Raw genomic sequence first — 25837 nt, 5'->3', positions numbered from 1 at the left:
AGCTTGTAAATTTTATAAATAGATATTAAGTAACTAATAATAATAAAAAGAAAGTTCTTTATTAAGTTTCTTTCTAGTCTTCTTCTCCCCATCCCCCACCCCATACTATTTCATCACAGTTCTTAAAATGCACCTGATTTCTCAATAAGGAAAAAAAAGATTCAGGATTTATCCAAGATGTTCAGAGTAGACTTTTTCCAATGTCACCTTTGAATGTGGAATTAAGTTCTGTTGAGCTGTGGCCCCTTTAGAAATGGTTACCATAAATTAAAGAATATAGGATATTGAATCTACTGAAAATTTTTTTCTTTAATTGGAGAAACCTACTTAAGACAGGATTTACAACATCTAGGGGCAATAATTTATCACATAGAGTACTCCTTCTTCCTCAAGTGATACTCTCTTTTCTCTCCTTGACCCTTCAGGCCCTTTAGCATGGGGTATAAACCCTGTAAATTCTCCCTACATATAATGTTAAATTTGTTCCTTTTCTCCTACTAATTTTTCTGGTATTGTTTTATTTATCCAAGGTTTCATTTGAAAGAACCTTGATGCTGGCTGGTGACAGAGCTCACCCCACCATGCCTGCTTTGTCATATATGTACAATCAAGAGTTTGAGCTCTCAGTGCCCACAGTGCTGGGGGAAGCCTCAGTGCTGTGATGTTCTTCCTCCTCTTCCTCTTCCTTCTCCTCCTCCTTCTTCTTCCTCTCTCTCCCTCTCCCCTTCTCTCTGTGTCTTTCTATCTGTAAAATCCAACCTAGAGTGATGGATCTTTGGTAGAAACACAAATGGTAAATAAAAGAACACAGAAGGATGTGAGAATTTTTCTCTGTGCTATGACATGTTCCTTTCTCTATTTTAATTTGACATCTTTAGGAAGGGAGAGTTTGACTTTAGCCACAAACCAAGGATCTCAACCCACTTGTCACTTCACAGGTGCACACAGTGTGCTAGGCTCTGAGCTGCCTTCCTGACATTACCAGCTCATTTAATCTTGTGATGGTACTGTGATGTCATTGGTACTACTGCTTGAATGTTACTGAGGCAGAATGTAAGGTTTAGGTAGCTCATTCTACAGCTGAACATCACACATAGCTAGTATAGGCAGAAACGGGAGTTGAATTGAAGTTGTCCTATTGCAGTGTCTTAGTGTATTTAGTTTACTTTTACAGCTTCTCTTCTTTTGGGTAGTTCTTATTTATCAAAAGGGTAAAAACCACATTCATAATATCTTACTACCTTAAGGTATATTTAATGATATACCTTATAAGGCCCTTTAATTCTAGATATCTATTTTAAAAATCCTATATTCCTTAATTATTTGACTCTCTAACCATATTTATTGCTTTTGAAAGTATTTATGGCATTTTTCATAATTTTATCTTTCTGCCTCTGTATAAAAATAAAATTTAAAAAACATTCATTTATTTATTTAGAAGTTCACATTAGCCCTTATCACATGTTCATGAGAAACTATTTTCTTATATAATATTTCTGTTTTTATTTTATTTTATTTATTGTTATTATTATTTTAATGATATACATGGCCATTTAAAATATCTGTACCAAGCTAAGGCTTTGTAGAGTGTTATGACATCTTCCTTGTTTATAATGCCTGGTCCTCCCTCATTGTCTGTTCCTGCTTCTCACTCCTAACAGGTGAAAAACATGAGCTGTGATCCTCTCTGGCTTCCCACAGCTGTAGTAGGTGTGTGTGGATGGAAGCTTTATGGTTGTAGTGTTCATTATAGATGACAGTTTAAATACAGCAGTGAACCAGATAAATAAAACAACTCGAAAATAGTGTACTTCAACATTTACATATTTTGATACATATTAATTTTCTATCACAGTGGAAAAACTAGTTATCGGGACCAGGTGGTGGTTCACCTAGTTAAGCACACACATGACAGTGCACAAGAATCCGGGTTCAAGCCTGAGTTCCCTGCCTATAGCGGGAAAAGCTTTAGGAGTGGTAAAGTAGGACTGCAGGTGTTTCTCTGTCTCTTGCCCTCTATCTCCCCCTCTTTTAGTTTCTCTCTGTCTTTCCTGATTAATTAATAGTTAATTATTTAAAAAACTAGTTATCACATACTTCTGGGTCAAAGCAACACACATTTAGACCAAGTGACTGAAGTGAGATTGACTGCTTTCACCTCAGGCTGGAAAAAGGCCCAAGTCAAGGGTGGGCTGGGCAATGACTAGACTCTCTTCTTGATGTTCTGAGGAAGAATTCATTTTTTATTTTTCTTGGAACTGGATGGGGCTTAACATCTGTACAGTTTCATTGCCCCTGCTGACATTCATTCATTCATTCGGATAGACAAAGAGAGGGAAAAGGTAAGAGATATCATAACACCAGGACTTTCTCTGGTCCCCTCACCCCCCAGGTGGTGCAAGGACTCAAAGGTGGTCCACATACATGGGAAGGCAGGTGTCTTACCCAGTGAGCTACCTCTTTGTCCTCTCTGACTTCCTCCTGAGCCATCAACCTGAGGAAACTCAAAGAATTCAACTGGGTGAGTTAGACTCACCTGGATACTTTTTCTATTTTAAGATCAACTTACGTGGATTTTAATCTCTGTTAACATTTCTACCTAAAATTAATATTTGACTAAAAGGTTAACAGTTGGAAAACTTTTTTTTTTTTAGGTAGTGTGAGGATATCTTTAGAATTATGCACCTTTTGTTTTGTTTGTGCTTTTGATGTTTTGAATCTACTAGCTCTATGTGAAAAGCCAAAGTCAAGTCAATTATCTATTTGAAGTCATTTTTACTCTTTCTAGTCTGTATTTGCTTTCGGATATATGTATTCCTTTTAGTCCTGGAATTGCCCTTACATCCAGATAGTCTCATAATCAAAGCTTCTCTGAAAATTTCCTGTTATGTCTATTAAGTGTTTTGGGGTCAGGTGGTGGTGCACCTGGTTGAGCACACATGTTACAATGGGCAAGGACTTGCGTTTAAGCCCCTGGTCCCCACCTGCAGGGGGAAAGCTTTGTGGGTGGTGAAGTAGTATTGCAGGTGTCTCTCTGTCTCTTTTTAAAAATTATTTATTTATTTATTTATTTATTCCTTTTGTTGCCCTTGTTTTATTGTTGTAGTTACTGATGTCGTTGTTGGATAGGACAGAGAGAAATGGAGAGACATGGGGAAGACAGAGAGGGGGAGAGAAAGAGAGACACCTGCAGACCTGCTTCACTGCTTGTGAAGCGACTCCCCTGAAGGTGGGGAGGTGGGGGCTCAAATCAGGATCCTTCTGCTGGTCCTTGGGCTTTGTGCCATCTGTGCTTAACCTGCTGTGCTACTGCACAAATCCCTCTTTTTTTTTGCCTCCAGGGTTATTGCTGGGGCTCGGTGCCTGCACCACGAATCCACTGCTCCTGGAGACCATTTTTTCCCCTTTTGTTACCCTTGTTTTATCATTGTTGTGGTTATTATTATTGTTGTTGTTGTTACTGTCATTGGATAGGACAGAGAGAAATGGAGAGAAGAGGGGAAGACAGACAGGAGAGAAAGATAGACACCTGCAGACCTGCTTCACCACCTGTGAAGCGACTCCCCTGCAGGTGGGGAGCTGGGAGCTCCAACAGAGATCCTTACGCTGGTCCTTGTGCTTCGCGCCACCTGCGCTTAACCCACTGTATTACTGCCTGACTCCCCTCTCTCTGTTTCTTTGTTACTTCCTCCCCTCTAGATTTCTGGCTGTCTCTATCTAATAAATAAAGATAATAAAAATTTTGAAACATTTCAACAAATTACACAAGTTTTAAATATAATCTAATTACACCTGCATGTATGTATGTATGTTGGTTTTTAAAACTATACAGTACAGTTTTAGATAACTGGGCATGGCATATATGAAAAGAAGCTTGTGCTGAAAGACAGTTTAGTATAACTTTATGTTTTTGAGATTATAGAGGCAATTGAGTAATGCATGGTACTAAGAGATTTTGTGGGGAGAAAACACTAACATTGGATTTTTGTTGCAGTGAATTTGTTTCTTGGCTGTTGGAAATTGGAGAAATCCACAGGCCTGAAGAAGGTGTTCACTTAGGACAAGCATTACTAGAAAATGGAATCATCCACCATGGTAGTCATTATTAATTACCTATATGACTTATTTTTCTATAATTTACATGTTCCTTAATTCTAACAATCTGTCTAGTTTATAGTTATTGCTAACTAGAATATGTTTTATGCTAATCTTCAAGAGCATTTGAAATACTTGATTTTGACTGAGGAAATGTTTCACAATACTGTTGCTACCTCACAGTTACAATTCCACATTTCCAAAATAAAGGCCACTCTATCCCCTCCCCCTAGTAGTGACCTCGAGATCTGCAGGCACAGGCCAAGAATTTACACAGCTTTCACCCAGCCTATTCTCTTCTTTTCTTTCCTAATTCTGTGAAATCATCCAGTATTTCTCTTTTGATTTCTGATTTGTTTCACTTAGTATGAGCTCCTCTAGTGACATCCATTTTTTTTTTTTTCACAGCGAAGGATAAGATCTCATCTTGTAAAATTCTGTAGTGTCTGTATACCACAGATGACTTACCCACTAATTTGCCACTGGGCACCTGGGTTGTTTTCATATCTTGACTACTGTAAATAGAGTTACAGTGAACAGAGCTTTGCATCTCTATCTTTTTGAATCAGTGGTTTTGTGTTCTTCAGATGTACACCTAGAAGAAGATCAAAGGACACACCTGTTCTTACATTTTTGGAGAAATCTTTAACCATTTTCCATGGGAATTCTATTAGTTTACACTCATCTTTTCCCCACTGATTCTCAGCTCCTTCAGAGTAAACACTACAAACCAAAGCCAAAGAGTTAGGATCTTCTGGGACCAGGTGTTTGCCTACTGTTCCCAACACACTCCCTCATATCCCCATATAATGTTCCCCATAAAGGACGTTGTCTTGATATATGCACTTTCCATGCATTTCTCTGCTAGTTCTTTTTGTTTTTGTTTTTTGTTTTTTGTTTTTTTTTTTTTGGTCACCAAGGCTTCACTATTCCAGGATGACCATTTTCAGTGTCTATAAAAGTCCCCCTTTTTCTACATCCTCTTTAGCATGTGTTAGCTCTGATGTTTTTGTTGTTGTTGGTAATTCTCACAGGTGGGAGATGTAACCTCAGCATTTGCATTTCCCTGGTAATAAATGATGATGAGAATTTTTCTCATATGTTTGTCGGCCATCTGTAAGTCCTCTATGGAGAAGTGTCTATTTAATCTCTTCTCTCCATTTTTTAATTGAACTATTTATTTTTTTATGTTGAATTTAGTAAATTTTGTGTATGCTAAAGAATATTTTTGAATGGTAAATAGTACATATTAGTGTTCCAGCTAGTATGGGTCTATAGTGATCCATTTGATAACATAAAAACAAAAAATTAAAATACAAGAATGAAAACTATCAGTATGTGTTGAAAGACTGTGGAGGAAGCAGTGGCTTGCTCTGACTAGTATATTTGGGAATGCTTAATGAGGGAAATGGCATTGATGATGTGTGCTGTAGAAAAAAAAATTAACTCTGACAGAGACAAAAGGCAGGATATTCCATGCTGAAGAAATAATAGCAGTCAGACATAGAAGTGGCTAAGTTCATGGTGACTTTTTAAAAAAATATTTATTTATTATTGGATCTATATATAGATAGAGAGAGAGAGAAGTTGAGAGTGGAGGAGGAAGCAGAGAGGGAGACAGATAGACACTTACAGCCTGATTCACCACTTATAAAGTTTTCCCCATGCAGGTGGGGGACAAGGGGCTTGAACCTGGGTCCTTGTGCACTGTAATGTGTGCACTTAACCAGGTGTGCCACCACCTGGCTCCCCATGGTGACTTTTTAAAGAACTAGCACAGGATCAGCAAAGTAACTTAACTTGGCTGGTGCACTGCTTTGCAATGTGCATGATGCAGGTTTGCCCCCACTGCACTGGGAGCTTTCTGTCTTAATAACTGAGAGAATTAATTCAGGAAAAGAAACAGGCTGGAGAGAAACAAAGATTCACTGTAGGTTGGGTATACTACCTCTCTATGCTAGAGTGCCCAGCCAGAGGTTGAAATTTTGTGTGAGAGACCAGAATTGAGAAAGGGGAGATTTGGGAATCATTTCAAGAGAGTGTCTGTTTCCTGCAAACATTGATAAATAAATAATTACATAATAATAAAGCCTTGATAATACCACTACAACATGAATATAATGTATTTGTTGTATTTTGCAATCTGTTGAAACTCAAGTAGATGGTATACAGAGAGATTTATATATGACCATTGGCCATTAGAAGTGTTGATCCTTTCCCATTTAAACTATATTTCCAGGGCCCTTCTCATTATTCTGCTTCTTTAGAGACACCTTTTCAAATAGCTAGAAGATCATTTTCAAATCATCTTTCCACTCATTCTTCTATATTTCAACAAAGGTGATCTAGGAATTGTATGGGAAATAGTGCTTGTTTCCATAGTGAATTGGATTCTGAAAATTGAAGGCATAATCATTACAGATGGAATTTTAGCTTCACAACAAAACTGTATGACTTCAAGACACAAATAACTAGTCAAGTACATTCAAGTAAAGTTGAAGTGATACTTATTAGGCATCTTCATGGATACTGTCTTTTAGAGCCTGACCTATACTTCAGGTAGAGACAGCTGAAAGAATCTTGTTCTATAGCTAGGGTTTCCATCTTAAGTAGGCTAAATCATCATTTGTATTATTGTGGCAAGAGACATCTGAACCCAATATTTTCTTAAATTCTGCAATCAAGGCATTTATTTGTTTATTTTTATATAAAGCCAGGCAGAGAGAAAGAGAGAGAGAAAATTTATTTTGTTGAATTTTAAATCATAAAAATAGAAATAGTGGTGCCAGGTAGTGATGTACCTGGAAGAACACACACATCACAATGCACGAGGACCTGGGTTCAAGGATCTGGCCCCCACCTACAGGGGAAGTGCTTCATGCGTGGTGAATTAGTGTTCCACATATCTTTCTCTCTTTGCCTATTTTCCCATCCCCTCTCAATTTCTTGCTGTCTCTGTCAAAATAAATAAAAAATAATACTAGGAATAAAATAACAAATGGATTGATTGCATATGAGACATAAATAATCTTGAAAGGTGCTCTAGAATTTCTGAACATTTCTATCATACATATTTTTTCTCCTTTTGGTTTAATCTGTAACAAAAGATGCCAAAAAACTTTGTTGCCTATCACTTTTTTTTCTTTTGTAACAATTCTTTTTTAATTTTATGGCTACAAGTCTTGCACATGACTTGGACAGCATGCTAGGATAAAATAGCATAAATTCGTGTGTGTGTGTGTGTGTGTGTGTGTGTGTGGTCTTCTGGCTTCCATATGGATTTGTTAAATGTGATCCATGAGAATTACTCTCCTTCAAAACTTTTAGCGAAATGTAAAGCTATAAATAACTTCTATCTAATAATGAAAATAAAGCCTGTTGCAGCAAATTATGTATTCTACAGATGCTGCATTCCTTATAAGGAAATTTTTCAAATATAAAACCTTCAACTTTAATTTGAGCTTTGATTTGAAGTCTTTCCATTCAAGAAGAGTCATGTTTTTTTCTTACTAGGCTGCCAAGAAAATAACCTATCTTGGAAAAAGCAAACTTTTAAGGAGGTACATTAGGAGCCTTTATGAATATGAATTCATACTGGGGGTGGAAGTGAAGGCTGACCAGGCACACTTCTACTGAGGAGGAAATATATTTAAATGGTTTTCCTTTTAAAGCATTTCCAGTGTAAGAAAACTGCTAAACTTTTACAATCAGTTGCATTTTAAAACTCGCATAGTCTACTCTAGAGATATAAACACTGGATAAATGGCCAAGACTAGCATATGTGTGGTCTTGACCTGATAATAATGTATAAGTATTAAAAATCATTGATATGGCTGGGAATCTAATCATAACAATAACTGGAGTATCTTCTTATTGAAAAACAATTTTTCTCTGTAGTACTGTGAAGAGAAAACAAACTCATATGTATATAAATATATATTGTCCACACAATTATATTACAGTGATGAATGTTTATAACTTCAGTGTATTTCTTAGATCATTTGGCATTTTAAATGTCTCATATAACAAAATTCTGTCTTGAAACTTGTCAAAATATGGATTGTCTATATTTATTTTTTATTTACTTTTTACTTTTTAATATTGTATTTATTATTGGATAAAGACAGATAAATTGAAAGGGGATGGGGAGAGGGAGAGAGACACCTACAAGCCTGCTTCACTGCTTGTAAAGCTTTCCTCCTGCAGGTAAGGACTAGAGTCCTGAACCTGAGTCCTTGTGCACTGTGAAGTGTGTGCTTAACCAAGTGCACCACCACCTGGCCCCCTTATTTTTTATAAGAGCGTTGCTCAGCTTTGAGACTAAACCTGGGGCTTTGCAGTCTCATTTATGATTTTTTTTTTTTTTGCGTAGCGATTATGCTATCTCTCCACTCAATCATCAATGCATTGTTTAAAGTTATTATTATTATTATTATTATTTTGCCACCATGGTTACCGTAATGAATTCATTTTTCCTGGTGGCCATTTTTTTCCTGTAATTTTTAAATTTTTTTTTAAATTTTTATTTTTTTACTTTCTTTTTTTTTCCTCCAGGGTTATTGCTGGGCTCTGTGCCTGCACCATGAATCCACTGCTCCTGGAGGCCATTTTTTCCCCCTTTTGTTGCCCTTGTTGTAGCCTCGTTGTGGTTATTATTATTTCCATTGTTGATGTTGTTTGTTGTTGGATAGGACAGAGAGAAATGGAGAGAGGAGGGGAAGACAGAGATGGGGAGAGAAAGACACCTGTAGACCTGCTTCACCGCCTATGAAGCAACTCTACTGCAGGTGGGGAGCCGGGGGCTCGAACCAGGAACCCTAAGCCGGTCCTTGCGCTTTGCGCCACATGCGCTTAACCCACTGCGCCACCGCCTGACCCCCTGTATTTTTTTTAAGTCATGATACAGACAGAGAAATAGGGTAGGAGGTGGGGAAAAAGAGACACATACAGTCAGCTCCTGTCTTCAGTGCTCACAAAGCTGCCCCGCGGCAGGTGGAGGCTTAAACCCTTATCCTTACAAATGGTAACTTGTGTACCTGACTGCTTCTGCTATTGCCTGGACCCATCAATGTTTTTTAAAGAGTAAAAATTCTTATGGTGGAATAAAATGATGGTTTGGCCGAGGATAAAATGTTCTGATACTATTTTGGTAAAATGTGGAAATCTACCATTGTGACAGGAAAAATCTGTAAATTAACATTTCCTCAATAGAGTGATAGCTGAATTGAAAAAAAAAAAAGCAAAAGCTGTTTGTAGAATCAAATTTCAATGTTTGGGAATAAATATGCAGTTCATAAATCTGTTTCTGCCACTTTTTCTATAGTAAGTACCGTAATATGTTGTTCTTATGTCCCTAGTTACTGATAAACATCAGTTCAAACCAGAACAGATGTTATATAGATTTCGGTATGATGATGGGACTTTTTATCCAAGAAATGAAATGCAGGATGTGATTTCAAAGGTAAAATATTTCTCACAATCTTTTTATCAATAGCAGAATTCATGTTGTCATACTTCAAGATAAAATACTATTGTAGACTAAAACTTCCTTAAGTAACAGATATCAATAAGTTGACCCACTTAGTTGCAATTTTAGTAATTATGATGTTAGATCATCTATTTTATTCTGTTTTGTAGATATGAATATAATTTTAGCAGTTGCATCCCTCAGAATGTTATATCCATTGATAACTTTCACATGTAGCCAGACTTGAATAAATAAAATATTAGCATATATAAAAATGAATTTTAACCCACTAGCCCCCGATAAAGTAAAATAAAAGCATCTTTCACATCAAAAAGATTAATGCTGTCAGTGTTTGACAAAGATTGTATTGTTGAAAGCTAACTTTTTTTAATTCAAAATTTCATTGTTATGATCTTACTTGCTTTTGTAATATCTTTATTTTACTTTAGGGTGTAAGATTATATTGTCGTCTTCATAGTTTGTTTACTCCAGTGATAAGGTAAGTCTGGTTTCTAAGATCTGGAAAACTTGAATGAAACTATAGTCTATATTAGTTTAAGATTTTTTTATTGAGAACTCATTGGCATGTTTTAGATTTTTTTTCTTCTGAAAGTGGAATTTATGTATTTCCCTTTTCATTAATTTATTTTAAAATATTCCTATTTTAATTTGCCAAATACATAGTATCTTACTCTTTTTGTTCAAATTTTAAAAGTTATTTGGTAGTTTACTGTAAATGAAATTATCAGCCAATTACTAATACTTAATAAATAATAATAGTTAATATTATTTGAAATACTATTCTGAAAATGGAATTTATGTATTTCCCTAATCAATAATTTATTTTAAAATGTTCCTGTTTTAATTCGCCAATGACATAGTATCTCACTCTTTTTGTTCAAATTTAAATTTAATTTAATTTTAATTTCAATTACTAATACTTAATAAATAATAGGTAATATTATTTGAAATAGTATTCATAAATATTTGCCATTATAATTGCTTAAGTATTTTTTATTTAGTTGTCTAAACAAATCTTGGGTATGACTTTATTTCATAATATGTCTTTCTAATTTATATATATCCAAAGAAAGGATTTTGCACTTGATATTTTAAGTTCCTTTGGAACTCATAAGTATAATTTGTAACTACCAGAGAGCTCAGCAGGTAAAGTTAACACCTTACTATGTCCTAGGCCCTGGGTTTGATGCCCTTACCACATGGGAGCACCACTCACAGTCCTGGAGGGAGCTTCAAGGAAGATAGAGCCGGGGTGGTGGTCTTGTTCTCTTTCTCTTTCCTTCCTCCATCTGTCTCTTCCACCCATTCCCTCTAAGGATAAAGAATGTATAATTGGAGTCTGGAGGCTATTCAGTGCTATTGAACATGCATGAGATCTTTGGTCTGTTCCTCAGTATCACATTAAAAAAAAACAAAAACTATAGTTTTTATCTGTATTTTTCTTCCAAAATTGATAGATTTCTTTTATTTAAAGAGAGATTAGAATTCATTTTAGTGAGTTTTAAAACTTTTTCCCTAGCAATATAAGCAGGGAGAGATAGAGAAGAAAAGGGCATAGACAGAGAGAGATGGAGAGGCAGAGAGGCAGAGCTGTCTGAAGCTCTACTTCACTGCTTATGCAGTATTCCCCCAGCAGATGGGGACCAGGGGCTTGAACTCGAGTCCTTGCACATGGTAATATGTGCACTCTACTGAGTGCTCTACTGCAGGGCCCCTGATTTGTTTTCTTTTATTTTTTAAGATTACAGAATTAACTAATTAATTTGCTAATTAAAAAGGGGGAAGGGAAGAAAAGCAGAGCATCACTGTGGTACTTGTGTTCCACCAGGGGTCAAAGTCAGGATCTAATGCTTTAGAGTCCAAAGCTTTATCCACTATGCCACCTCCTAGCCTGCTAGTGTTTTCTGTAGTAGAAACCAAAAAGCTCTGAATTTTGTGTGACTATCATGAATAGAGAAAACCTTTTGGAATACTCTTGCATTTTTGTAATGCATATTCATCTATACTAACAGAATCTTTATTAACTTTAAAGGAATATCATTTGGAGTTTATTGATCAATTTGAATTTCTTAAAACATAAAACAGATGTTCTGTTTGCAAAGTGACTGAAGATGCTTTTTGGTCATGGCTGTGAAGTTGAGATGTTTACTGTACCTTATTGATAGTTTATTCATTTGGTTTCTAGTTCCAAGGAACACAGATTTAAGAATGATTTCTGAAATTGTTAATTAAATGTATTGAACTCTATCATCCCTTAGAGAATATACTGAAGGTACTTGAAAGAGAAATAGGATCTTTGCCATTATTCCTGAAAGTAGCTTGTCTTTTCATAAGTAAACATCAAAAAAAGTAGAAAGAGGCTGAGTGTTAGCACACTTGATAGAATCATTACTTTATTTGTTCATTTTTATTAATGATTTAATATTGATTTACAAAACTACAAGATAACAGGGTACAGCTCTGCACCATGCCCACCACCAGAGTTTTGAATCCCCAATCCTTCACTGTAAGCTACAGCAGTTCTCCTAAGGTTGCAGATATTATCTCTACAACTATCTGTCTATATATGCCCTTTTTAAAAATGTCTTATTTTCTCTTCCTTTCCGAGTCACATACACATCTATTACTACATCCAAATATCTCTCCCTTTCTCCTGTTCTCTCTCTGGGTCCTGAGGGAGTTGGAGTTCAGAGCCTTGTGGTCATCTCCCCGCTATGAGTTTTCACCTACTGAAAATATGAATCAAAATTATTTTGGGGGTGCAGAATGTGGCAGTTCTGGCTTCTGTAATGGCTTCTCCACTAGATATGGACATTGGCAAGTCTTCTTCTTCTTCTAGCGTTTGCCCTTCTTCCGTAGCCAGTCAACAGCGTCAAGTTGAGCCTGATGTATCCTCAGCCAATGTCTATCATTTCCTAGTGGGTTAGAGCTCTGGGGAGATTCCAGGACACATTGGTGAGGTTGTCTACTCAGGGAAGTCAGGATGGAATCATGATAGTGTCTGCACCTTGATGGCTGAAAGGCAGCAAGATATAAAGTGAGACAAAATGATTAAGTGAACATGAAACAAAAAGTAGGAATAGAACATATAAGAATAAGGATCTTAGGGTGGAAAGAAGTTAGGAAGTCCATTTTAGGCATGTCCATAGGGGTCCACAACTATCATAGTTTTTGCTTGAATTTGGTAACAACAGAGTTGGACAAAAATATTGTCTGAGAAGATGGTGTCAGAGTAGAGAAAAGGGCTAGAAAATTAGATTAGGGCTGAGAGAAGCATGCATTACTGTGCTGAAACACCCAGAGATTCAAGCCCCTGATCACCACCTCTATAGAGGAAGTTTCTGTAGTGGTAGAGCACTCCTCCTCTGTTGCTCCCTCTTTTCCTTCTCCCTCCCTGTCCCATTCTCCCTAACCCCCTTTTCACTTTTTCTCTCTCTTCCTTTCTCTTTTTCATCCTCTTTCTCTCCCTGGCCCTCTCCTTCTTCTCCACCTCCTGATAGCCTCCCCCCCCTTTATTCTTTCTTTTTCTTTCTCTCCCCTGTCCCTATTTCTCTGTGTCTCTTAAAAACAGACAAATGAATAAATAAACATAAGCACCAGGAACAGCAAGTAGGTAGTTATTTTATTTTCTTTTTGCTAAGCTAATAGAAAAAAAAATAGCAGTGATTTTTATTTCTTATAGCAGTTTTGTATGTGTACATTTGTATGCATGAAAATAATTGTTCCGAAAATATATTTTGACTATATGGGGTTTCTTATTATTACATTCTGTAAAGCTGATAAGAAGGTATTTTTCATTGTCTAGAGATGATAATTATTTATGAGTTGTCAAGGAAAAATTTATGGGAACAAGGCATAAAACAGATGGAATGTCTGATAGTGATGTTTTTAATATATGTAGGCTCGTTTTATGAAAAGAAAAAGTACTTGGGTGAAGAACTGAAAACTCACGTGTGATCTATAGAAGATCTTTCCCTTCTCATTATGCAAGACCAAGATGAAATAAGTGGATGATGGGGCATCAGACACAAAGAGATAGACTTTTAAACATTTTTTAAAAATACCTTGTTAGTTACTGGTTGACCTAGTCCAATTATTACTGAAGTTTTGGAAATTCCATCCATATGTTAGGGGATCATTTTATGGGAGTTGATGAAGTGATGTAAATATTAATTGAATGCTATAGAGACCAAAGAGCTATGAACACAGATAGTAATTATCACTTCAAGAGGTTTTTCAGTTTGAGCCTTTTGGCATTTTTGCCATCTTCTCATTCTCTTTGGATCTAGGCCCACAAGATAAATGAGTTTTAATTCAGCCCACTTTTGATCACGAACACTTTATTGGTAGCTAACGAGGATTTGAATAATTTCTTGGATCTGGCACGTCCACTTAAAGAAGAATGTGATGTAGATAGTTAGCTGATTTCTTGGATTTTTCTGAAATGTGGTGGGACTATGCCCATGCTCTTATCAGACAAAAACAATGAGAGGATTCTCAGTATGTTAGCTTCAGTACAGGCCTCTGCAGTTAGGCGTAAGGCGTAACCTTGCAGTGTGAATCCTCTGTCTAGAGAATTCAGGAATGGTTTGATTCATTCTCTATATTTTGGGGAGCTTTTTAATGGAGCCTGCCTTGATTATTAGGAAGAAATACTTTTTAGTAATAGTTCCTTAATGAAGGATTGTTTTTCTAGTTATTACCTGATGCTATAGCAGCATATTATTGCATATAATGTAATTGACTTAAGGATATGTGAAGGAATTGTTTTTACTATCATCTGTTATCATCTCCTTGAGTGTGAAATAATGAAGGGATTTGCTGGTGTTGTAAACCTCATAAACCTCTCTTATTTGACCAGTCAAGTCAATTACATTGAATAAATTTTTCTCTGTACACTCACTCTAAATTGTTTTCCTGTGTTCACTTACTCTCTTACTAAATGTTTTTGTTCTCTCTCTCATAGAGATAAAGATTACCATTTAAGGACCTACAAATCTGTGGTTATGGCCAACAAATTGATAGACTGGTTAATTGCACAGGTAAATAGACAAATATTGCTTGATTTCTGTCTGTACTTCTTTCAGCTTTGAGTAGAAGATTTAGGTACTCCAGGGGCCAGGAGGTAACACACTGGGTTAAGCACACCTGTGTGAAGTGCAAAGACCTACAGAAGGATCCTGGTTCAAGCCTCTGGCTCCCCCCATGCTGGGTTGTCACTTCACAATCTATGAAGCAAGTCTGCATGTGTCTATGTTTCTCTTCCCTTTTCTGTCTTCCCCTCCTCTCTCAATTTCTCTCTATACTCTCTATCCAATAACAACAGTAAAAACAACAACAAAATGGGAAAAAATGGCAATCAGGAGCAGTGGATTCTGTAGTGCAGGCAACAAGCCCCAGGGATAACCCTGGAGGCAAAACAAACAAACAAAAAACAAGTTTCAGTACTCCTCCTGACCCCCTCCAGCTCCCCACTAATCCCTGCCTACAAGTGATCCACAATGAAATAAACTAAACAATTTCAAACAGCTAATAGCACAGTTAGTATTTGAACCTAGATAATCTGACTTCAACATCTTTAATTTTGATGTTTGTGCTACATACACTAAGTGTATGTAACATACACTAAGTGCAAGGACTGGCAGAAGGCTCCTGATTTGAGCCCCCAGCTCCCCACCTGCAGGGGGGTTGCTTCTCAGGCGGTGAAGCAGGTCTGCAGATATCTATCTTTCTCTCCCCTCTGTCTTCTCCTATCTCGGTTTCTTTCTGTCCTATACAACAACGATAACTGCAACAACAACATCCTGGGCAACAAAAAATGGGGGAAAATGGCCTCCAGGAGGAGTGGACTCCTATTGCAGGCGCAGAGTCCTAGCAATAACCCTGGAGGCAAGAAAAAAAAAAGATGTGATCTCTGCTTCTCAAAACACAGTGGATGACAGCCGCTGTGTATATATGTCGGCTCTGAGGAGGAAGACCTAGTAATGGAATGCTAGAACATTAAATTAAAGTTCGTAATCTACTATGAACCAGAGATTCAGAATAGTAAGGTTTTTTTTTTTCCCCTCACACCTCTCAAGTGAATTTAAAACTCAATATCCTTTATTAATCAGGATACTGAGAAGGCAAAGGACACCACTGACACCTTTAGAGGACACAATACACAACAAAGAACCAGATCCAACATGAGAGTCTGTGTATTGTTTGAAGATGTGTATGTATATGAATATGCATAGATTAGGCCAGGTAGTTTTTTTTTTTTCTCTTTCTCTACAATTTGCTATAAGATGGAATCTTGGCATGACACTTCAGGAAATGTGATAACGTCTGCTTCCTTCTGAATATATTTTTACTCACTATTGTTTCTTCCAGAATTTCATTTATTTATTTATACCTTTAGAATCCTGTCATACATTATGATTTCACTGCCTTTTTATTTAGATAGAGAGACAGAGAGGGATTGACAGTACAGCACTGGAGCTTCTTCTGGTTCCATGCTACCTCTCATGTGGTGCCAGGACTCAGAATACCTGGTCTTCGTGTATGTCTTGCTCCCTAAGATAATGTAGATCACAATTTTTATATTTTTCTTTTTAACAAAACATTAGTCTGGGCATTATAGCAATAGAAAAGTCAGACATATATTAGTTATTATTTTTATTAAAGCGTAACTAATGTTTAACAGTAAGTTTGTTTTAGATATACAACATAATGATTTGATTTTTGTATATAACGTGAAAAATCACTCAGGTGTAATTAACAGCTATCACCATATGTAGTTGCAACTGTTATTCTTTTTTCTTTTTTCCTGTTTTTTTTAAATTTTTTATATTTATTTATTTTCCCTTTTGTTGCCCTTGTTGTTTTTCATTGTTGTAGTAATTATTGTTGTTGTTATTGATGTCACTGTAAGATAGGACAGAGAGAAATGGAGAGAGGAGGGGAAGACAGAGAGGGGGAGAAAAAGATAGATACATGCAGACCTGCTTCACTGTCTGTGAAGAGACTCCCTGCAGGTAGGGAGCCAGGGGCTTGAACCGGGATCCTTAAGCCGGTCCTTGCGCTTTGCGCCACGTGCGCTTAACCTGCTGTGCTACCTCTTGACTCCCTTCTTTTTTCATTTTTTTAGTGATTAAGAAATATCATTGAATATTTCTCCCAAAACTTCTTTATCTAGTCACCTGTTGGTTAGCATAACTACCTCTGAACAGAGAGGTGTATAAATAACTTAGTAGTGCATTAGTATATTTGTGTGTCATTTTGGTAATGTCTGTGAGTAGTAATGTAGGTTCATAAGGTGTTTCCATTTTTATTCTTTTTTAAAATTTTATTTATAAGCTAGAAGTACTAATAAAACTATAGGATAAGAGGGTACATTTCTACACAATGCCTACCCCCGAGCTCCATATCCAATCCCCTCCCTTGATAGTTTTTCTATTCTTTTTTTTTTTTTTTTTTTTTGCCTCTAGGGTTATTGCTGGGGCTTCATGCCTACACCACGAATCCACTGCTCCTGGAGGCTTACTTTTTCTCCCTTTTATTGCCCTTATTGTTTAACGTTGTTGTGGTTATTATTATTGTTATTGTTAATATCATTCATTGTTGGATAGGACAGAGAGAAATTGAGAGAAGAGGGGGAGACAGAGAGAGGAGAGAAAGATAGACACGTGCATACCTGCTTCACCACTTGTGAAGTGACCCCCCTGCAGGTGGAGAGCCAGGGGCTCGAACCAGTATCCTTATGCTGGTCCTTGCATTTCACACCATGTGTCCAACCCCGTAGCTTCCCTCTGCTTTAGCTGTCTGGGAGTATGGACCCAGGGTCATTATGGGGTGCAGATGGTGGAAGGTCTGGCTTCTATAATTGCTTCTCTGCTGAACATGGGTGTTGCAGGTCACCCAGCCTGTTTCTCTCTTTCCCTAGTAGGGCAGGGCTCTGGGGAGGCGGGGCTCCAGGACACATGGTGGGGTCCTCTGCCCAAGGAAGTCGAGTTGGCATTATGGTTTCATCTGGAACCTGGTGGCTGAGATTCCCAGGTAGAAAGCAACTTCCCTGCAGAGCTCACAGCAGGTATTGTCTCTAAGCTGCCATCTTGGCTCCATCCACACAACTGTTTTTCTTATAATGAGAATTTTAGCAATAGTCAATTATACAGTATGGTATTTTAAAAAATTTTCTTTATTGGGGGATTAATGTTTTAAATCGACAGTAAATACAGTAATTTGTACATGCATAACATTTCTCAATTTTCAAAACAACAATACAACCCCTCTGTCATCCTTTTTGGACCTGTACAGTCTTATCAACTCTAGTAACTACTCCATCATTCTACCCGAAGACTTATTTTCTTTGTAACTGTAAGTCTGTACCTTTTGACCCCCTTCAACCCTGTCACTTACCCTGAACACCCATTTCTGGTGACTACCAACCTGTTCTCTATCGGAGCTCAGTCAAATGTCAGTTATTGTTAAACAAGCTCCCATTGTGAGTTTAACATTTAAGCATACACTTTGATTATTAAATTATAGTAAACAAATAAAATAGGAAGCAGGTATGGTTTCTGCCTCCAGGGGCTTTCTAGTCAGTTGAACTAAAGTTTGTATAAACTTTAAGTTTCTCCTTCAACAGCTTCTCCCCCAGAGAACTGTTGCCAGTTCCTCCCTCCTGGTCTCAAGTCTTTTGCAGTCCCCATTTACTAGATGTATTTTCCTTGTCAGATACCCTCTTCTACTAATGCTCTTCTAGAGGGCAGAGTTCTTTTTTTTTTTTTTAAATATTTAATTGATTAATCTACTTATTTATTTCCTAGATAGAGACAGAGAAATTGAGAGGAGAGGGGGGAAGTAGCAAGGGAGATAAAGAGAGATACTGGCAGCACTTGTGAAGCTTCTCCCTGTAGCTGGGAGCCCAGATCACTGTGCACACAACTGCCTGGCCCTGCGGGCATGCTTCTCAAGGCGGAAGTATTTAGTCTTTGTTCCAGCTCCTAGTATAATGCATGGTTAGGGATATTAAGTAAATTGGATAATGATACTTAATATATACCACATTTTAGTGATCAAGTTTTTTCATTAGATTTAAGGTACTTGAAGGTAAGGAAGTGTTCTGAATTTGAGCGTTTTATTGTATTATATCTGTCACTTGGCATACTATGTGGAAACAAAAATAAGTCCTTCTTGGTTGTTGTATGTGCCTCCTGGCTTATCACTGGGACTCGGTGGTGGAACTAAAAATCCACTGCTCCTGCTGGCTATAGTTTTCGTATTGTTGGGTAAGACAGAGGAGAGAGGAGAGGAGATAGAAAGGGAGAAAGAAAGGTTGACACCTGCAGACCTGTTTCACCACTTGTGAAGCACCCTTCCCCCACCTACAGGTAGAAGCCCTGTGCTTGAATCCAGATCCTTGTGCAGGTTCTTGTGCTTAGTACTATGTGTGCTTAACTGGGTGCACCACTGCCCGACTTCTAGTTTTGTATTCTTTAAATGCTTAAAAGTTACTGAAAGTTAGCTAGGTTGTGAAAGTCACAGAAACCTTGTCAAAGTTACAGATTATAAGTGCTTTGGCAATTGATGCAGTGTTAGTGATAGTGGAGTTGTCATACCTAGAGGTGGCATTGGTCCATGATAGATTGGTAGAATTCAAATGAGTGACAGGAAAAGAAAAAAAAGCACTGTGGGCAAGAATCATTATAAGACTAAAAGCAAGAATGAAAATACAAGTCTGGCAATAGTAGAAAGGAAGTTTAACTTGAGTAATCCCTACAAGTATTTATAAACTGAAGCTGGACAGATGAGTGGCTGAGAAAGTTGTAGTATGCATACACAATGGAATATTACTCAGCTGTTAAGAGTGAGGTGTTCATCTCCTTTGCCTCATCTTGAAAGGAGCTTGAAGGAATTCTGTTAAGTAAGAGATAAGCCAGATAGAGAAGGGATGAATACAGCATAGTCTCACTCATAGGTGGAATTTAGGAAACAAGAACAGGTGCAGGGCCAGTGGCACAATGGATATCGCATCTGACTACGGATCAGAAGAAACAAGATCAGGGCAGCGCAGCTGGTTAAGTGCACATGGCGGAAAGCGCACTGCCAGCATCAGCATCCCAGTTCAAGCTCCCTGCTCCCCACCTGCAGGGGAGTTGCTTCATAGGAGGTGAAGCAGATCTTCAGGTGTCTACCTTTCTCTTCCCCTCCCCTGTAGATTTCTTTCTGTCCTATCCAACAATGACGACAGCAATAACAACAACAATGATGTTAAACAACAAGGGCAACAAAAGGGAAAAATAAAGTTTTTTTTAAAAAGGAAACAAGAACGAGAGGAATGACAAAATGAATGCAAAGGGCTCTCAGAATGAGGTCATGAGGGGGAGGGACTTGGGAGGTCAGGGCTGGGACACTGGTTAATGATGTCGGAAAAGGACCTAATTGAGCTGAGAATGTTTTGCAGATAACTATTTGAGACATTTTATCCATATGTTAACATCTATATTTTAAGCCATCAAACCCCCCCCCCCAATAATATTGGGACGGGGAAGTAAAGTTGGAAAGTTAGAATGAAGCCATGTTATGGAAAATTATGAGCCTAATAGAAAACGCTGACACGTTTTATAAAGAAAGTCTGCCTAATGAAAATGTGAATCTCCTGTGCAAGTAATTCTATAGCATCATATGCTGAGGGAAATCCTAAAATAATTATAATTTAGAAGTGAGATGAATATTCATTATAGACATGAATGCAGTAGAAGCTGGAGAAGAGAGGACAGATTTCTGTAGATAGACATATGTGGAAAAGAGTAGGATAAGGAAACAATGCGAAAGCACTTACATATTTTTTATAAAGAAAGTACTTCTTAAAGCATAGAACACAACTGTAAGGTTATATATACCAGTGCCTGCATAAATATTCTTATACATATTTGACTCATACTTATGTGAATGAAATTGATGTTTTCAAGCTGACAACTCTAACAGATATGTGCCATGAACTTTCTTTCTGGATTCTGTTGCATGACCTAATTATTATTATTTTTCAATAAGGAAGAGAACCTTTTTTGGCTTAGCTGAATAATGTACTCTTAGGGTCTTATGAGTCAGCCTAGATTAGTATTTTATAAGGGTTCTTAAAGACAACAGTTATTATTTTTTTCATTTTTATATTTATTGAGTCCCTTTTGTTGCCCTTGTTGTTTTATTGTTGTAGTTATTATTGTTGTTGTTATTGATGTCGTCATTGTTGGATAGAACAGAGACATGGAGGGAGGAGGGGAAGACAGAGAGGGGAAGAGAAAAGTAGACACTTACAGACCTGCTTCACTGATTGTGAAGTGACTTCCCTGAAGGGGGGGAGCCAGGAGCTCAAACCAGGATCCTTACCTCAGGCCTTGTGCTTTGCGCCATGTGCGCTTAACCAGCTGCACTACTGCCCGACTCCCAACTCCCAAGACAATGGTTATTTAGTACAAATGAAGTAATAGTGAAGATCATGCATGAGTATTTCTACTTAACCTTTATTTAGTTTATTTTCATTATAGTGGTTGATTCATAATTGAAATACAAGATGTAAGAAATAAGAGATAATAAATGGTATTGATAAATTTTGAGTACTTAGATGTTATATGTTTGGCTTTTTATATTTTTAGTATCAGTTTTCCAAATAGTTATTAAATACTTTTCAAGTTCATACCAAAAGATGATATGTTGTGCACTTATGAAAACAATGAATGTTATTAACATCTGAGTTGCTTTGTCAGTATAGTGTCAGGGATGTCAAAGGTAGTAACCATGCCAAAAACCTTCAGTTATCTATTAACTTGTACAGTGCTTTTGTGGTTAACAGGGGGACTGCCGCACCAGAGAAGAGGCAATGATATTTAGCATCGGACTGTGTGACAATGGATTTATGCACCATGGTAGGGTGTTCTGTTTTGATATTTTTCCCTGTAACTTACAGATGGATTTCACTCTTTTTGCTTTTGTTAGGGCACTGGGAGTGTCTCAGTGTTCCAGTGATGTCATTTAGAGATAAACCAGCAAGATTGAGCCTTGGCATCTGTCTTTATTAGGTCACTAAATCTGCATCTGATTTTATTGCTGGTACTGTTCCATTGTTGAATTACTACTACCTACCAGTTACTGTGACTTCTAACATTATAAACAGTACCAGTTTCAGAGGTTCAAGGACTTGAGCTAAAACATAAAGTATATCAAGCATTTGTTCTTGAATTTCAGTTTATACTTAAATGACTGACTGAGAGAATGCATGGTTGTCCGTTTTAGAAAAATGCTTACAATATTATGTTAGAGAACAAAATTATATGTATATAGATAATATTTCTATCTTTCTGGCTGATATTAAAGAATTGATTTTATTTTTCATTCACCATCTCAATTCCCTTGAAATTTGTAACGAGACTTACTTTTTCCTTCCATTTATACCATTTTATAGATTCCATAAACCCAAACAACTTATATTCAGTGAAATATACACACAATTACAAACATATGTTTGATAGCACTTGTGCCTAGTTGTCATTTACGTTTCCAATTTTATTTTTAAAAAGGAAGTAAAGTAAAGGTTACAGTAACTCTGAGAGTAAATCTAGTTATTTACCATTAGGGAATTTCATTACATCTCACTATCTCTACAATACTGTATGAGTTTTGAGAAAAAAGAAACAGTACTTGAAAATAAACTCGGAGTGGAAGCACTAAAGAGAAATAAGACTATAATCTCAATCTAAACACCTTCAATTTTTTTTCATTGTTTTCCTTTTTAAAGCACTGACATCAGGATTTTATCAAAATGTTTACTTAAAAATCTTGATTTATAACAAAGATTGTTCTATACAAAAATCTCTTTCGTTATATTACAACCAGATTGAGTCAAGCCTAACCTTATTAATGTCCTCTCTTGCTCCTTTTAAACTGAGTGGTTAGTGGCAGAAAACAGTAGTAGCAAAAACACCCTATGATTTTGGGGAAACCTCTAGGGACATGTGGGAAAGACCTGATCTGATCTCAAATATCTCTTCATTTCTATTGTTAGCTATGACTTGTATTGCTATATACTTTGAAGCAATTCGTGACCTTGGCTTGCTCGCCAATCTTCTGTCCAAAGGTATATATATATATATCCAATCTGTCAAAAATTTGTTGGAGCTTTATAAAAATTACAAAGTAAAATGACTACCATCTTTACTATTAGTGCTAATTTTTTTATATTCAATACCTCATTATAGTTACATACTATATTATAAAAAAGCTTTCCCTGTTCTACAAATGAGAGAAACTCAAGAATTTAGATAACTGTGCTAATGTTACACAAAAGTGCCAGTCCCTAACTTGGAACTTACACTCAGGGCTGACCCATCATAGTCTACCTTTCTATTGTGCCGTGGGACCACTTGTTTTCTCTTTAGCTCCATGACTCAATACATAAACCTGTCCCAACAAGATGCTGAAGGATAGAGATTTAAAACAACAATAATAAAATAAACAAAAGCCTTATATAAGTAGGGTATGACAAAAATTTTAGGGACTTTGAGGACACATGTTAATGTTCAGATAAAGGGAAAACAGTTATTATCTTCAAAAATAAGTTTGAGAATGCTGGTTTAAAACAGGGAATAACTAGTAATTAGTGAAAATTAAATTGTATTTGAAAAGACTTATTTTCAGTTAGAAAGACTTATTATAAACAGTACTTATTTTCAGTTAAAAGACTTATTTTCAGTATGGTTCCGTAGCCCCCATGTCCACTTGGTCGATTCCAAATTATATTCCTCCATGAGGATCATTTCTGGAACCATCCGTTCCACCCCGGTTCCATGGCTGCCAGTTCTCAGCAACATCGCCCCGGCAGATATTCGTCGGGATGCCGCATCATCTAAGTTCATCTCCCACGTCTACGCTCGGCCGGACCTGCCAATATACGCGGATATCTTCGCCCACCCTGTCCAACGCTTGACGTCTCGTCACCCAATCTGGTCCCCTACACCTACACTGAACTTCTCTGTTCCAGACTCTTGGAAACAGAGTTGGCAGTCAGCTGAGGTCAAGAACAAACACCTCATCACAGACCCCTGCAAGCGTCAACCCGGCTTTGACCTAGCACGTTATGATTGGGCCCTCCTCAATCGCTATCGAACAGGCCATGGCCGGTGCGCCGCTATGTTCCATCGCTGGGGAGCCAGAGACGACCCGAACTGCCCCTGCGGCTCCAGACAGACTATGACCCACATAGTCAACGACTGCCACCTCTCCAGATTCAAAGGAGGTCTCGAAACTTTACATCAGGCTCAACCTGATGCTGTTGACTGGCTACGGAAGAAGGGCAAACACTAGAAGAAGAAGTTAGAAATGTTCTAGTAATATAAGTGATCACAGTGGAAATGGCTTACATACATAAGAATATAAGAGCGTAAAAGCAACAATTTACTAATTTGGGTTTTCCCATAACTGTGCAGGATATTAAAAACATACTTAAAATGTTTTTTGCATATTCAACACATTGTAGATTCCTGTTTTGGCTTGTATACATGTTTTGATTCAATGTAATGTTTTCTTAGATGTAATCAAGAAACTCACAAATTAGGTTAAGAAAAAAACTTACCACTGAATAAAATACTATTATTGTGTAGCTAAAAGTGATTTAAAGGGAACATGGGGTTTAAAGTTTAGAATGAAACAGGAAATATTTGTGAAGTTAGTAATATTTGTGAACATAAATTATTATAGGTATACAAAATTGAGATCATGGGACAGATATTTGTGAAATGTATATTATGTGTAAAGTGAATTTGTTTTCTGACTTAATTGAAATAATTCAAATATGTTACTGTTTCCATAGTCCTTGAAAAAAGTGAATTCAAAGATGAACCTTTACTTTTTCGTTTCTTTGCGGATGAGGAAATGGAAGGATCAAATATGAAACATAGACTAATGAAACATGACTTAAAAGTTGTGGAAAATGTTATAGCTAAATCACTATTGGTAAGTCTCTTACTTTGTTTTATAAGTTTTCTTCCTGATTAGACTTTAATGAGAGATTTAACTAAACATATCTGTTGGTGCATATAATTATATTATTTAGTAGTTTTTTCATAGATTTAAAAAAATAATGGCAATATTTTGCATTTCAGATTAAATCCAATGATGGCAGCTATGGCTTTGGATTAGAAGACAAAAATAAAGTTCCTATAATAAAATTGGTAGAAAAAGGGTCTAATGCTGAGGTAATGTAAAGAAACTTTTTTTTTTAACTATTGCAAATACAAGAGTTCTAAACAAATTGAAATAAGTCTTTCATATCTTTATTGAAAAGAGTTTCTGAATAATATTACTCTGAAGTTTAGTCAAATACCCTTGTGATTTGTGTAGACTATTCCATGTGTGGATGTTCAGGGACAGGTAGAGTGAGGTATTACAGGAATCTCTACCTGTGAACTTGACCTCCTGAGAGGCCAGGCTATGCCCCTGATATTTTCTTCTATCCTTCTCACTCCCTAGCTTCTCCCTCCCCTCTCAATTTCTCTCTGTCCTACCTGAAAAAGTGGTCCCAGAAGCAGTGGATTCATAGTGTGGTCACTTGAGCACCAGAGTTAACCCTGGAGGCAAAAAAGAAAAAAAAACATGTTATCTACAGTTTTGTTTTGTGATATTTTCTAAATATATTGCAAAGCACTAGACTCTCAAGCGTGAGGTCTGAGTTCAATTCCCTGCAGCACATCTACCAGAGTGATATCTGGTTCTTTCTCTCCTCCTATCTTTCTCATAATAATTAAATAAAAATCTTTAAAAAATGTCAAAATCTATAAATGCAGAACCATTTCATATTCTATTTATGTGAAAACACACCTTACTAATATATCATTTGATTTTACTTTTTGCTGTTTCTTTTTTAGATGGCTGGTATGGAAGTTGGGAAAAAGATTTTTGCTATTAATGGTGACCTAGTTTTTATGAGGCCTTTCAGTGAAGTGGATTCCTTCCTGAAATCATGCTTAAACAGCAGGAAACCATTAAGAGTCCTTGTGAGCACAAAACCAAGGGAGTAAGTTGGATGATTTTCTGTGCTTAAAAATTGTAGAGACTTAATTAACTTATAGATACATAAAATAGAAAAGTCAACCTAATGAATGTCTAGAATGAAGCTTCTTACTGCTTGGAACATTTAACTTCACAGATAGCTTTAGTGTTTGGTCTTTTGGTGAAAGGTGAAACCTCATTACTTATGATAATAGAATGTTTCCTATT

General features: G+C 36.8%; 1 protein-coding gene across 3 annotated transcripts in view; it reads left to right on the top strand.

Moving 5' to 3' along the window:
- Nucleotides 1–25837, top strand: part of PREX2 (phosphatidylinositol-3,4,5-trisphosphate dependent Rac exchange factor 2) — a 300270-nt gene that overhangs the window by 127304 nt on the left and 147129 nt on the right. For all 3 annotated transcript variants that reach the window (XM_060200550.1, XM_007527146.3, XM_060200558.1), the window contains exons 11-18: nucleotides 3995–4095; nucleotides 9453–9556; nucleotides 10012–10061; nucleotides 14550–14625; nucleotides 21420–21492; nucleotides 24432–24574; nucleotides 24724–24816; nucleotides 25486–25634. In XM_060200550.1, the coding sequence (XP_060056533.1) occupies nucleotides 3995–4095; nucleotides 9453–9556; nucleotides 10012–10061; nucleotides 14550–14625; nucleotides 21420–21492; nucleotides 24432–24574; nucleotides 24724–24816; nucleotides 25486–25634 (789 nt within the window). The remainder of the gene's footprint in view (nucleotides 1–3994; nucleotides 4096–9452; nucleotides 9557–10011; nucleotides 10062–14549; nucleotides 14626–21419; nucleotides 21493–24431; nucleotides 24575–24723; nucleotides 24817–25485; nucleotides 25635–25837) is intronic.

The sequence above is a fragment of the Erinaceus europaeus genome, chromosome 1 (genome assembly GCF_950295315.1).
Source record: "Erinaceus europaeus chromosome 1, mEriEur2.1, whole genome shotgun sequence".
NCBI lineage: Eukaryota > Metazoa > Chordata > Mammalia > Eulipotyphla > Erinaceidae > Erinaceus > Erinaceus europaeus.
The sequence above is the reverse complement of the archived record's forward strand: the minus strand, read 5'-3'. Positions and strand labels throughout refer to the sequence as shown.